Consider the following 14477-nt stretch of genomic DNA (forward strand, 5'->3'; position numbering starts at 1 on the left):
GACATATTTTGGGCTTAATATGAAAATGTTTGGTGACCTTTTTGATCATGTTTTCTACCTGAAAAGGGCTGGCCAGCTGGCATGTAACCAAGGCATCTGGATCAGGAGAAGCAGCTCTGAATTAGCAAGAACTGGCAGCCCTCATGTGCGTCAGAGCATGCACAAGTGGAGGACAGCCAAGAACATTTAGGGAAACCATGAAACTTTTGGTATGCATCACTGGATAGGCATGCACTCCATGACTTAATGGGCTAGAGTCTAGACATGATCATAGAACCAGCCTCATATTAGCTTAGTGCTAGACTAGCCAAGGGCCAGCAGATGCGGATTAGGCAATTCCTAAAGCTTAGGTAGATAATACATGGGTATTGATTCCTGGTAAGCTTCCAAGGGCTGATATCGGTAACACCCTGAACTAAGTGTTGCTAACATGAGCTGCTCATCAAGCTTTTTTGTCAATTAGAGTTGAGGAAATTTTCAAGAAGTTGGTTTACTAGTCTAATTCACGATGTCTTTCTCATCCCATCATTATAAGTCTAGACGTTTAAAGCTTTTGGTAGGGTATTGATTGCTTATTGAAGGTTAAAATTCACAAACTCATTGTGTTCATGTTTCCAGCCTTTGGAGCTTCAACGCCAAGTCCCTTTGGAGGTGCCTCACCTTCTCCAAACCCGTTTAGTATGGCAACACCATCGAGTCCATTTGGGGCCAATCAAAATACATCACTATTTGGTGCAAAATCCTTTGGAAGTCCCACTTTTGGAGCCCAGACTGGGAGTTCTCTATTTGGTGGAACAGCAACTGGTGTGTTTGGAGCACCCCAGGCTTCGTCGTTAGGGTCCTCAACCCCAGCATTTGGTGCATCCTCAGCACCGGCTTTTGGCAGCACTCCGTCATTTGGATCAGGCTAGCTTCTCCAATCGATGCTGCATTTCTATCATAGTGACTAATTAGTCAAACATGGGTATCAGAAGAGTACTGCTGGCTGAGGCACTGTGATCTAATAGAGTAGAGTGTTGGAGATTAGCATGGTTTACATTAACATTGTCAATTTATGGTGGTATTTTTTTCAGGGACATCTATGTTTGGCCAAAAACCTGCAACACCATTTTCTGGTTTTGGCTCCACCTCTACACAAGCCAATCCTTTTGGGAGCACACCCTTTGGACAGAGTCAACCTGCATTTGGATCACCATCCTTTGGTTCTACTGTTTCTGCATTTGGTTCAACAACGCCTGCTTTTGGTTCAACACCATTCAGTTCAACCACTCCTGCCTTTGGTGCATCTTCAGGCCCTGCGTTTGGTGCATCATCAGCCCCTGCCTTTGGTGCATCATCAGCCCCTCTCTTTGGTGCCTCTTCAACCCCTGCCTTTGGTACAACTTCAACTTCTTTATTCAGTAGCACCACACCCACATTTGGACAGTCGGCTCCAGCATTTGGAAGCAGTTCAACTCCTGCATTCGGTAGCACATCTGTGTTTGGGAGTGGGGGTGGAGCCTCACCATTCGGAGCATCTAGTACTCCTGCTTTTGGTATGGGTCACTTATGTTTTTTATTTTATTCTCTCTTTCTCTCATATTAGTGCTTAATTTCTACATTTTACCGATCTTCTCATTTGGCCCAGGAGCAGGTTCCTCTCCAGCCTTTGGATCCTCTAGTTTTACTTCATCTCCTTTTGGCGGGCAGCAGCGCGCTGGCAGTAGAGCTACCGCTTACACTGTAACAAATGATGCAGAGGCTGGGGTTAGTGGACAAACTGGAAAGCTTATGTGCATATCTGCTATGCCTGCTTACAAGAATAAATCTCCTGAAGAATTGCGGTGGGAAGATTACCAAGCTGGGGATAAAGGTTGGTGTCTCTCTATCAGTGCTTGCAATTTGAGATCTATATAGTTCGTGCTGGCTTTATGCTAGTGTGTGTTTTGCAGGTGGTCCAAGCTCATCAGTGCAGCAACCGGGGGCTGGAATTTTTGGGCAAGCCACCTCTTCAACCCCATTCGGAGGGAATCCAGCATTCAGCCCGACCCCAACACCCAACCCTTTTGGTGCTAATACTCCTAGTATTTTTGGGAGCAAACCGGCAGGATCATTTGGGATGCCCAGTACTGGGTCGGTGATCACGCCATCTCCATCTCCATTTGGAAGTCTCTCAACTGGTTCTGCTTTTGGTCAAGCAAGCTCATCAGCTTTTGGATTAGGAATGAGCTCCCCCTTTGGGACTGGAAGCACTCCTGGTTTCGCTTCAGGCTTTGGTAGTTCTTCCTCCATGTTTGGATTACCTGCACCTGCATTCAGTTCTACACCTGGATTTTCGTCTTCTACTTCGAACATGTTTAGTGCTGGCACATCAGCTTTTGGTTCAAATCCATTTGGACAAAGTCAGCAGAGTGGTGCCTTATTTTCAACTTCAAACCAGCCATTTGGTGTGTCTGCCTCAGCCTTTAGTACACCAACTATTGGTTCTAGCATATTTGGAAGTTCTGTGTCACCTTTTCAAACCTCAAAGTCTCCAGGTCTTTCACAGCCCGGGGTAAGGATGTGTGTTTTGAAATAGTCCTCTTGAAGCATAGGTTGGCTTGAATTGAATCTTTCAAATTCTGTCAGCAGGCTTCTATGTTTGGTGGCATTCAGTCCAACCCAGTCCAGCAGCAGACTATGGGAAGTTTTGGCTTTCCAAGCCTTGGACAGTCTCAGCCAGGTTGAAAATTTGTCAGTGTGCTCTGATTCTTCAATCTTTATACTAGGGTTAGAGGATGCCTTCTCCTTATGTGTCTCTAAACTATCTAATTTTCTCTTACAGCTGCAAACGCATTCGGTGCACCCTCTATTCCGGGAGCGGGTTTGAGTATGTTTACACAGCAGTATGTACCCTTCTATAATACCTGCACTTCTTGGCAGTTGTGAAAGCTCTTTGCAATTGTGATGTGTGATTTTGTTTTGTTTCTGCAGGCCTAGTGTTCCAGTGCCTGTAAGTAATCCTTTTGGTACCCTACCTGCCATACCTCAGATGTCCATTGGTCGTAGTGCTGGTACGGGTCCATCAGTACAGTATGGTATATCTAGTCTTCCGGTACGTGCTGTTGGTTTTGTAGCTTCTTTGTGTGCTTCTATGTTTTCAGCTGATAAACTGGGGATCTTACTTTGCAGGTGTCTGAAAGACCCACCCAAGTACGAAGTGCTTCACTTCTAACTCCAAGGCACATAGCCCAAAGGTCAAGGGTCCGTATGCAGGCACGGCGATACCAGCAGAATAAGGATAGTCCAAAGGTATTGTTAGGTGATCCATATTTTTGGTTAATTGATTTGATGCTAGGAGCTCAAAGGCTTCTATTAATAATGCATATTTCCTTTTGTGCAGGTTTCCTTCTTTAGTGATGGTGACGAAACACACAACAGTCCTAAAGCAGATGCGCTGTTTGTCCCTCGGGAGAACCCTCGAGCTTTGTTCATTCGTCAACAACCAGATCACTCCCCAAGTAGTCCTGCAAGTGCAAGCCTGAAAATCAGAGACATTGCTACACCTGTGAAGCAAGGTAGAAGCTGCATTGTATCAAGAAGTTGTTTTCTCAGTAGTAAAAACATGTACTTTTAATTGAGAGTATGCTCTTGATGATGGCTGTTTGCTGAGTTAAAATGCTACTGTTGAAGGAAATGGAACAGCAGATGCATCAAGTTCTCAACCTCAAGAGACAGAAAGTAAGTGTGATACTTCTGAGAGCAAGGTGCGACTGTATGTTTTACTATAGAGGTTGTGAGTTATGACTGATGGACGTAGCCATTGGCTGTCCATTGATATGGGATCTTCATTGGTTGTTAATGCTAAATTGTAGTTTTGAAGCCGTAAATTTTTACCATGCAGGTCCATTACAGGGTGGTTCAAGTGATGGCATGGGCATGCCAACAAGCTCTACACATGAAGCAATGAATTCTCCAAAAAATGCACCAACACAAAATGGTCTGCATGTAGAACACACCCATAGAGGGAATGGATACATCTCCATCACAGGGCATCGAGCAGGAGAAGCAGCAGTTGCATATGAACATGGTGCAGATATTGAAGCTCTCATGCCGAAATTGAGACATTCTGATTACTACATTCAACCTAGAGTGCAGGAGTTGGCTGCAAAGGAGCGGGCAGAACCTGGTTATTGTCGTAGAGTAAAGGGCTTTGTGGTTGGAAGACATGGGTATGGTTTTGTGAAGTTTTTGGGTGAGACAGATGTGCGAGGGCTTGATCTGGAAAGCATTATTCAATTCAACAAGTGTGAGGTGCTCGTGTACATGGATGAGAGTAAAAAACCAGCCCCAGGGATGGGCTTGAACAAGCCTGCTGAAATTACGCTGCTAAATGTGAAGTGCGTGGACAAGAAGTCAGGTCAGCATCTCGCTGAGGGGGTTGAAGTTGAGAAGTTTGAGAAGAGACTCAAGAAGAAGACCGAGGAACAAGGTGCTGAGTTCTTATCTTATGATGCAACCAAAGGAGAATGGAATTTTCGTGTAAAGCACTTCAGCAAATGCTGCCTTGAAGATGCGGGCTGTGAGCAGCTTTCTTACCAGGACAAAGGATCACTTGATAATCCAGCTGAAGAGGACGCCAAGATTACTGAAGAGTAAGGCCAGGACCCTGATGAGAGCAGAAGGTGGTGTAATGTGAGATGTGGTTCATGCTGTGGATCTTCTCCTTGCACATGCAGCTGTGCATGCCTGTACAATATTTTCGAAAGAATTAAGTCAGCCCAGGTCAGCCATTGTAGGCCTAAGAGTGTGTTCACTAGCTAAATATTTGTTGGGACTGTTAAATGAGTTCTACTTAGTTCCTTCTTTGGAAAGCACAATGCACGGATGTGTGGGGACTGTTAATGAGTTCTACTTATTTCCTTCTCGGGAAAGCATAATGCACGGATATGTGAAGCTTATCAACTCTGCTTTTCAGCGGCTGTTTTATATAGATCGATTGTAAGTAATGAAAGATGGCAATAGTTCCTGAGATGGTAAATTCCGTTTATGCGCAATGCTGGTTGATATGTTTTTGCATGACAAATGTGAAAATGCTTGTTCTCATGTGTGATATGTTGTTATGTACATCCATATAATTAATTTGGGAGTACGAGTGGTTACACAAGGCTTCTTGCCCAAACCGTTGCAATAGTAGAATACCAAGGTGGGTGCCCGTCTCACTCTTTTTTGATGTGTGCCATCGGAGCTTGTCAACAGTCTCTTGGGGGTTAGGGAAAGTCGGCTGGCCACGAGACAGGCACCTGAGTTTGGGACCAATCATAGTGCACTATGTCCCCTTGCTCCCCCTCCCTTTCCTTGGAGATCGCTGGCTGAAGCTTTCGCTCCCCCCCTGCTCACGCTGCCGCCTGCACGCACACCCCCCTCCCCGCCCTCGCGTTGTCAGGTAAAAATCTGAAAGTTGTTTTGGGCTTGTGTACATATGGGATGCATGGCAGATGAAAAACTTTGCCTTGGAATGCCCTGCCAGGTGTACAGACTGAATGGCTTTGCAGTGAGCTAGTACATGCGTGTTGTTTTTTTCGGGAGCAGGTGCTTGAGATTGGAAGTTTTTTATTGTAGCAGTATGGTGTGCGGGTGGTTGCCAAATGCAGGGCACCGACCGATTCGAAAGAGAGGCCGCCTTCAGAGCATGGGGAATTGGTCGTATTTTGGTAAGTCGAGGTGCAATTGATTGAAGAGCTGTGGGCAGATATTGCATTGTTTTGGAAGGTCGTGGGTGCCGCACGTGAACCTGAAGCACAAGATAATGAAAGGTTGATTGTGGCCATCTAATTGAGGCTTTAAAGGAAAATAAAATAAAATATACACTAATCAATGTGGCCAGCTTGTAAGGGTCCACGTGGAAGCTTTATTTTGCTGCCAGCGCAGACGTCTGGAAGGTTGGCGAAAACGCAAAGGGTGGAAAGGTGTGTGGCCGCCTCGTTGATGAAGAGTGTCGCTCTGGGGTGATTCTGCGGAGACAGACCAAAAGGGTGAAGTTGTCGCCTTGTGGGAGATAGCCTGAGGCGCAGCGCTTGGAAGGGGCCTTTTGTTTGTGCGTGGCTAGGCTGTAGCTGCGGTTGACTGTTGTGTCTTGCGTGTGAGTGGACAGGAGAGAGCCAAGAGAGAAGAGAGCTGCAGAGGCTGCTGGTCGCAACACACAGAGGAGACAAGCTGGGGAAGTCGAGGGTTGCTGGGGGGGGCGCCCTTTGAAGAGAGAGAGTGGCCGTCTTTTTTTGGTGTGGTTGGCACAACCGCAGCGTAGGCAGAGGAAAAGCGAAGAGAGTGGTGAGTCGAGGGACTTGGAGTGGGGAGCCGCCTTGGCTGTGCAGAGTCTGGAGTGCAGGCAGAGACAGTAGAGGTGGCCTTTTGTTTGTTTGTGTGTGGCTCGGGTGAGCGTGCAGGCGCTCTGGTGAGCGTGGAGAAGCGTGTGGGTGCAAAGAACAGACGTGAAGAGGCGGCTGCTGGCAACTGTGAAGAGAAGGTATGTGTTGGTCAGCCGGAGCTGAAAAGGACTGGGGTCGTGTAGGCGGTGGCTGGTGAGAACAGAGAAGCACTGGTGATACAAAGGGTGAACTCTGTGTGTGTGGCCGCCGGAGGAGATGGAGGATTGACAAAAGGAAGCCGAGAGAAGCTGGAAGAGAGGGCTGGCGATTGGCTGGAGAGCCTTTGGGATGCAATAAGAGGGGACAGAGTGAAGCAATGAAGGAGGGTGGTGCCGACTTCTGAGAGAGCCACCTGGGGAAGCAAGGAAGCAGGTGATTACGGGAAGACTGCTGCATGGGCAGATGTGATGTGTTTCCGAGGAAAGGTGACAGGGATTAGCCAAGATTAATGGGGACAGCTTGGTGAGTATACATCCTTGTGTTGATGTGAGGGTCGTGTATGTGAGAAGGTTGTGTGAGTGAAGCTTCTGTGTCAGAAGAAGCTGTATGAAGTGTTGATTGGGAATCAAAGATGAAAGACACTGGTGATGTGTCTGGTTATGTTGTTGTGTTGGTATCCTGTGTGTGTTGATTTGCAGGAGAAGGCGTGATTGACGTGTTTGGTGGTGTAGTCCACGTGTTTACACTCTCACAGCGCACTTTGTGCCAGCCTTCGATTACCTTGTCATGCACACGTGGAAGTGTAAGTGTTGTTGGGTGATTACTGGTTGTTGGTGCCCCTATTTTGGCTATCTTTCTGGTGTGGGTGGGTGGTGAACAGTGAGAAGTGTTCCAGCCTGTGGCTGGTGGTGCCCCCGTTGGTGTTAGTGTTTCCAAAGTTGGGAGGTGAAGGGCTATAGAGGCATAGTCTTTTTTTCTTGTTTTCACCTCACATCTTTCTGGTGCCCCCCACAGAGGAGAGCTCAGGTATATTTCTCTTGCCTATACGAGGGTGTATGCCCCAGAGTAAGAGATTGAAGGAAGGTGTTTCCAATGTTTTTCTTGGTCTGAAGGTGAAGCTTGGGGATAAAAATGATGTCGTATCCGGAGTTTTTTGGTGGTTCTAATGAAGATGTAGCAGATTTTGTTGAGAGGTTCGAGGTTGCGTGCATTAGCAACCTTGTTGATAATGAAGAGCAGGTGTTGAAACTTTTGAGGATCTTTTTGAAGAGTGATGCTAGAGATTGGCTCAAAGGTTTTGAAGCAAAGGAAGCTAAGGCTGTACCACCTAGTGTTTTGACATTAGACAGGTTGACAGAGGCTCTTTTGGAGCGGTTCCAGCGAGTTGAAGACTCGAGTGTGCTATGGTAGGAACTCAATGATTTGCGACAGGGACAAGGACAAAACGTGGATGATTTTTTGCATGTGTTCACAGGGTTGTGGGATCGATGGTGCTTTTCTTTGCGGAGTGAGGCTCCCCCGATGTTTGTGAAGAAAGGATTGTTTGTAAGTGGTTTGCTTCCTGCATTGAAGCTCAAGGTCGAAGGGAAGAAACCCAAAACGTTTGAGGATGCTGTGCAGATTGCAAGGGACAAGGAGTGGAAGATGAAGAAGATGGCAGAGCTCGGTATGCATTCAGAGGGTGTGCATGAGGATCTCTTTAATGCTGGAAAGGATGCCAAATATTTTTTGTTGGAAGGAATGCCTTCAAGGCCAAAGCAGGTGAATAAATGTATGCTTGATAAGCCGTCAGGGTTCTTTTCGTGGTTGAAAGGGTATCCGAATGAGGAGTCCATACAGGTTAAAAAGCCAAAGCAAAAGGAGTGCTTGACAGGTCTTGAAGAGAAGCCATCGTTTTTGGAAAGCGGGGTTGTCGACGAAGACGTTATTATGCCGAATGAAGAGATGGAGGTGCCAATTTGTGTAGAGGAAGAGATGTCCTTGCAATCGTATGTCGATGCTGTTGTGGAAAGTGATTTGGAATGCTCTTTTGGTGATGACTTGATTGTGGCTGCGGATGTTGAACATATGTGTGATGACACACCCATGTGGGAGGATAAGCAGGTTCTTTTGGCCAACGAAAAAGATGCTTTTTATAATGATATTTGTTTTGATGATTCTTCTATACAAACCATTACCAAGGAGGACAGGGTAGAGAGCTTTTCACTTGAGGATGATGATGTGAGTGCTTATATGTGTGGACAAGATGTGGACCATGAGCTGATTGCTTTGAAGAATGAAGAGGAGCAGGTCATTGCGGACTTCTTGGATGAGCATGTTTATGATTGTGAGAATGTGATTGATGCTGTGGATGTTTCCTTGTCTGATGAGCCAAGTGATATGGATCTTATGCATGAAGATAAAACCTGGATGGGCATAGACAAGAATGTTATGGATGATTGCTTTGATGTGACTTTGGACAGGAAAGATGATGCTTCCTTGTATGCTTTGGTTAGAGGATGGTGTTCACAAGTGGTCTTGAATTTGATGATGAGTGCTGCCATACAACAGGTTAGACAGATGAGTCTATGCATTGTGGGTTATCACTTATGTGATGCTTTGAAGCAGGAATCGACCAAAGTTTTGGACAAAGAGGACAGGATGTGTGATGAGGATGTTACAAAGGGGTTTTTAGCTGCTATGGGTGAGAATGGTGTGGTGATAAAGGAGAAGCTTTCAATGAAAAAGATGGATATATGGTCAAAACAGGTACTCTTGGATGTTAAAGTTGAATGGTGGTCTATGCGTTTTGGACATGGTTTGCATGCAGATGTTGAGAGTGCTTATCTTCTCAAGTGGTGGCAGTGTATTGATCAGTCCTTGTTCTTTCAAGAGCCTTTATGCTGGCATAGTGAATTTAAAAGGATGCTCTTTGACCCAGGTGGGTGGATGTGGTATGCTATGATGTTAAGTTGGGTGATACAACTTTGGCCGTTTGATCAAAGAATATGAATGCAAGTTCTTGTTTTCTGCTGAGCATGAATGCTCTAGCAAGCTGGGGGATTGGCAAAGTATGTCAGGCAAAAATCTGAAAGTTGTTTTGGGCTTGTGTACATATGGGATGCATGGCAGATGAAAAACTTTGCCCTGGAATGTCCTGCCAGGTGTACAGGCTGAATGGCTTTGCAGTGAGCTAGTACATGCGTGTTGTTTTTTTCGGGAGCAGGTGCTTGAGATTGGAAGTTTTTTATTGTAGCAGTATGGTGTGTGGGTGGCTGCCAAATGCAGGGCACCGACCGATTCGAAAGAGAGGCCGCCTTCAGAGCATGGGGAATTGGTCGTATTTTGGTAAGTCGAGGTGCAATTGATTGAAAAGCTGTGGGCAGATATTGCATTGTTTTGGAAGGTCGTCGGTGCCGCACGTGAACCTGAAGCACAAGATAATGAAAGGTTGATTGTGGCCATCTAATTGAGGCTTTAAAGGAAAATAAAATAAAATATACACTAATCAATGTGGCCAGCTTGTAAGGGTCCACGTGGAAGCTTTATTTTGCTGCCAGCGCAGACGTCTGGAAGGTTGGCGAAAACGCAAAGGGTGGAAAGGTGTGTGGCCGCCTCGTTGATGAAGAGTGTCGCTCTGGGGTGATTCTGCGGAGACAGACCAAAAGGGTGAAGTTGTCGCCTTGTGGGAGAGCCTGAGGCGCAGCGCTTGGAAGGGGCCTTTTGTTTGTGCGTGGCTAGGCTATAGCTACGGTTGACTGTTGGGTTTTGCGTGTGAGCGGACAGGAGAGAGCCAAGAGAGAAGAGAGCTGCAGAGGCTGCTGGTCGCAACACACAGAGGAGAGGCTGGGGAAGTCGAGGGTTGCTGGTGGGGCGCCCTCTGAAGAGAGAGAGTGGCCGTCTTTTTTTGGTGTGGTTGGCACAACCGCAGCGTAGGCAGAGGAAAAGCAAAGAGAGTGGTGAGTCTAGGGACTTGGAGTGGGGAGCCGCCTTGGCTGTGCAGAGTCTGGAGTGCAGGCAGAGACAGTAGAGGTGGCCTTTTGTTTGTTTGTGTGTGGCTCGGGTGAGCGTGCAGGCGCTCTGGTGAGCGTGGAGAAGCGTGTGCAGAGAACAGACGTGAAGAGGCGGCTGCTGGCAACTGTGAAGAGAAGGTATGTGTTGGTCAGCCGGAGCTGAAAAGGACTGGGGTCGTGTAGGCGGTGGCTGGTGAGAACAGAGAAGCGCTGGTGATACAAAGGGTGAACTCTGTGTGTGTGGCCGCCGGAGGAGATGGAGGATTGACAAAAGGAAGCCGGGAGAAGCTGGAAGAGAGGGCTGGCGACTGGCTGGAGAGCCTTTGGGATGCAATAAGAGGGGACAGAGTGAAGCAATGAAGGAGGGTGGTGCCGACTTCTGAGAGAGCCACCTGGGGAAGCAAGGAAGCAGGTGATTACGGGAAGACTGCTGCATGGGCAGATGTGATGTGTTTCCGAGGAAAGGTGACAGGGATTAGCCAAGATTAATGGGGACAGCTTGGTGAGTATACATCCTTGTGTTGATGTGAGGGTCGTGTATGTGAGAAGGTTGTGTGAGTGAAGCTTCTGTGTCAGAAGAAGCTGTATGAAGTGTTGATTGGGAATCAAAGATGAAAGACACTGGTGATGTGTCTGGTTATGTTGTTGTGTTGGTATCCTGTGTGTGTTGATTTGCAGGAGAAGGCGTGATTGATGTGTTTGGTGGTGTAGTCCACGGGTTTACACTCTCACAGCGCACTTTGTGCCAGCCTTCAATTACCTCGTCATGCACACGTGGAAGTGTAAGTGTTGCTGGGTGATTACTGGTTGTTGGTGCCCCTATTTTGGCTATCTTTCTGGTGTGGGTGGGTGGTGAACAGTGAGAAGTGTTCCAGCCTGTGGCTGGTGGTGCCCCCGTTGGTGTTAGTGTTTCCAAAGTTGGGAGGTGAAGGGCTATAGAGGCATGGTCTTTTTTTCTTGTTTTCACCTCACAGCGTCTGCTCCCCCCGCCTCCTCTCCACCCTCGCATCTGCTCCCCCCCGCCTCTGTCCCTTCTCTTCAGCGCACGCCGCCCCCTGCCCATCTTCTTCGCGCCCCCTGCTCCCTCCCCTTCCTCCGCGACCAGCCCCCTCCGCCTGCCTCGGCCTTCTCCTTCCCCCCTTTTCGCGGTTTTCCTCCGCCCCCCTGCCCCTTCGCCTGCCTCCGCCTCTCCCCCCCTCCTTTTCGCTTTTCCTTCGCCCTCTCCCCTTCCTCCGCGACCAGCCCCCTCCGCCCTCTCCCCCCCCCTCCCTTTCGCATTTCCTCCCCCCCCCCTTTTTCGTCGCCTCTGCCTTGCGCCCCTCCCCGCTCCGCCTTTTGTGCAGCTCGGTTCTTGCAGGACACTCCGTTTTCGCTTCGCCTTTGACTAAGCTTCAGACACTGATGGAGGCTCCTCCCGCCCCACCTCAAAGGGACTCTTCCGCAGCCCCCTCACCCGCCCCTGAGGATACCCCCATCAGGCTTTCTCCTTCGCTAGAAGAGGAAGCGAGCCTCGCCGCAGAGGTGGAACGCCTCTAGGCACATTCCACCATCTGCCGTATAGTCGGCAATCGCCCCAGCAGAGGGGAGATCCGGGATCTTCTCCAGGCCCGCCTTCTTGCAGATGTGGGCAAGATCCTGGACGTTCAGTTACTGGGCTGCGGACACTACCAGATTGAGTTCGAGACAGCCCAGAGCGTGGCCCAGGTCCTAGCCATGAGTCCCCTTGACATCAGGGGCGCTCGGGCCTTCTTCAGACCTTGGTAGCATGGCTTTGACCCAGCAGCGGCCGAGCAGGGAGAGCGCCTATTCCATGTCACAGTTTGCTTCCCTGGACTCCGCTGCGAGTACCTTCCGCTCCTTTCTAGGATAGGAGCATTGGTGGGCTCGGTGCTTGAGACTGGCCCCACAGCAGCTTCAGTGGTGGCTAGAGCAGCTGGCCTGCCTTTGGTCAGAGTTTTGGTTTCTAACATCTCCTCCCTTTCGAAGGTCATTCAGCTACCTAGGATAGGGGGGGGATGGATCGATCAGAGAGTGGAGTTCTCGGGGCTCCCGAACTAGTGTTTTATATGCAGGCAGGTCGGCCACCTGGCCAAGGCCTGCCCTCGCAGGAGACCCCGACCTTCACCGCAGCAGCAGCCCCCCGATGGCCTGCCCACAGCGGCTCGACAGGCAGCCTCCGGGACACCTGCTCAGCCCACCGAGACCTCGGATTGGCAGCTTGGACAGGGGCGCCGTAGAGGGAGACAGCCATAGCAGCATGCCCAGAGACCGATGCAGCAGCAGTCAGTCTCAGCATCACTGGGTTCCAGTGAGGAACAGCTTTGCTCCCCTCCAGGAGGAGACCCCAGCGCAGACTAAGGACCAGGAGATGCCAGCACCCCCTCCTTCGCCCCCACCCCGCCTCCCCCGTCCCCCCCTCCCGCCTCGCTTCCACCTTCGCCTCCTCCCGTTCCCGCTCCCGTTTTATCAGTGGCTCCTTCCCCACCCCCTCCCCCCCCCTCCCCCTCCGCTCGCCTCAGCTCCAGGCCCTGGCAGTACCCTGGCGCTCACCTGCTGTCCGGCGGGCACTATGAGTCGCACATTCTCTAAAAGCCCAATGGGTTTTGAAGATGTTCTGTCTGCCATTTTAATGATAAGATCTGCTCTTTTCAGATTAGGTTTTCCCCAATTTTCCAAACATCGTTTTGTGATGATGCTGACTGCCGCCCCACCATCTAGGATAGCTAGTGCTTAGTATCCATTATGATGAATTGGGATTGTAGCATTAGTGTTGTCACTTTTGTAATAACGTCCCAATGGATTAACCGGTATTTTGACGACTATGGGCATTCTTTTCCTTGCGTATTTTAAGGTTCTTTTTGCTAGAGGTGATTGAATCTCCTCTGCAGTGTCGCGGCTGGGCCTTAGTCCATCCTCCACCCATTCTTTTATGTCTGCCCACAATGTTCGTGAACTGTGTAGAAGTTGTCCCAATGGCATTTGCACGGAAGCGAACAGTACAACTACGCGATTGCCTGTCTCTAGGCTCTCTGGCAAATGAGGGTTCCTTCCATGTGTGAGTCTCATATCCATCCCTAGGCAATGAATGAATGGACTCATCCTGCACAACCTCCTAAAACATTCTTGACATCAAGTTTCCTTGAGATCCCTCTTTCGACTCTTCTGGAATTGGAGTAGGTACGTCTAATTCTCTTTCCCTTGTCGGTTTGGTTCTTGGGTACATTGTATCCCTAGCCTAGTTAGCTCATAATTTGGCTTTGTGAAGTAATTGACAATCCTCTACTAGGGCCATGGCTTCTTCAAGCTTCCTTATCTCTTCTTCAACATTTGGGAATTCACCAACTCCTTTAGGGGTTGATGGCCTTTCCCCTTGCGCTTCTTGTCCAGACTCATTTGGTTTCAGCACTTTATCCCTCTCTTCTCTTGATTTAGTGGAGGTGTTGATAGTATCTTCTTCAGATCTATCCTAAGTTGTGACCCTGGTGTCACCTTTACCCACTTTTTTCACCCTCCTTCTCCTGCCAGTTCTAGAAGTGGTGGCATCTATTGGGTTCTTCCCTTTGTCTCCAAGTTGGGCTTGGGCTCGTGTTAGGACATTTAGTGGCATGATGTTTCTAGGTTGCACACTTATGGTCCGTATGGTGGCCTGGTTAGAAGTGGAAGCAGAACCACTTGCACGGTATGGGCAATCTTTGATCAAATGATCAATCCCACATTTAGTACAAGTAAGTACTGGCATGTCATTAGGTGGTGCAATTAATTGTTGAGGTTGGTGCGTATGAACAACATTCTTGTTAGGAAATTCATCAATTCGATATGGTCCACCACAACCAAAACATTGTAGTGGCCCTCTCCTTATATTTGCATTTATGTCTTTACCTTTTCATTGTATCGTGGTTTGAAACACAAGTATTGGTGTGTGATTTTGTAGACATAAAATTCTGGTGCAATCTTCGCAGCTTTCTTATAGTAATCGCCAATGATTTCTACTTCACGCACCATTTCCATATCCTCTAATGGCTCCTCAATCAATACTTGGTTGATTTTAGCCTGTGGTGGTAGAACAAGTGGCGATAGAGGTGAGGTGTCATGTACTCGAAACATCCCGCTAGGTAAATAGGAAGAGTGTGGCTATCCTACAATTGTAGTGATTTCCACG

At 48.5% G+C, this 14477-nt stretch overlaps 1 protein-coding gene across 1 annotated transcript in view; it reads left to right on the forward strand.

Moving 5' to 3' along the window:
• Nucleotides 1-4990, forward strand: part of LOC147609375 (nuclear pore complex protein NUP98A-like) — a 40466-nt gene extending 35476 nt beyond the window's left edge. The window contains exons 2-12 of the mRNA XM_086787918.1: nucleotides 619-906; nucleotides 1074-1535; nucleotides 1628-1852; nucleotides 1932-2533; nucleotides 2611-2701; nucleotides 2804-2864; nucleotides 2953-3073; nucleotides 3151-3270; nucleotides 3362-3536; nucleotides 3652-3699; nucleotides 3863-4990. Of these exons, the coding sequence (XP_086644044.1) occupies nucleotides 681-906; nucleotides 1074-1535; nucleotides 1628-1852; nucleotides 1932-2533; nucleotides 2611-2701; nucleotides 2804-2864; nucleotides 2953-3073; nucleotides 3151-3270; nucleotides 3362-3536; nucleotides 3652-3699; nucleotides 3863-4617 (2886 nt within the window). The 5' untranslated portion in view covers nucleotides 619-680 and the 3' untranslated portion in view covers nucleotides 4618-4990. The remainder of the gene's footprint in view (nucleotides 1-618; nucleotides 907-1073; nucleotides 1536-1627; nucleotides 1853-1931; nucleotides 2534-2610; nucleotides 2702-2803; nucleotides 2865-2952; nucleotides 3074-3150; nucleotides 3271-3361; nucleotides 3537-3651; nucleotides 3700-3862) is intronic.
• The last annotated feature ends 9487 nt before the right edge of the window (nucleotides 4991-14477 follow it).

The sequence above is a fragment of the Cibotium barometz genome, chromosome 51 (assembly GCF_041138505.1).
Source record: "Cibotium barometz isolate CiBa-2024 chromosome 51, ASM4113850v1, whole genome shotgun sequence".
Classification (NCBI taxonomy): domain Eukaryota; kingdom Viridiplantae; phylum Streptophyta; class Polypodiopsida; order Cyatheales; family Cibotiaceae; genus Cibotium; species Cibotium barometz.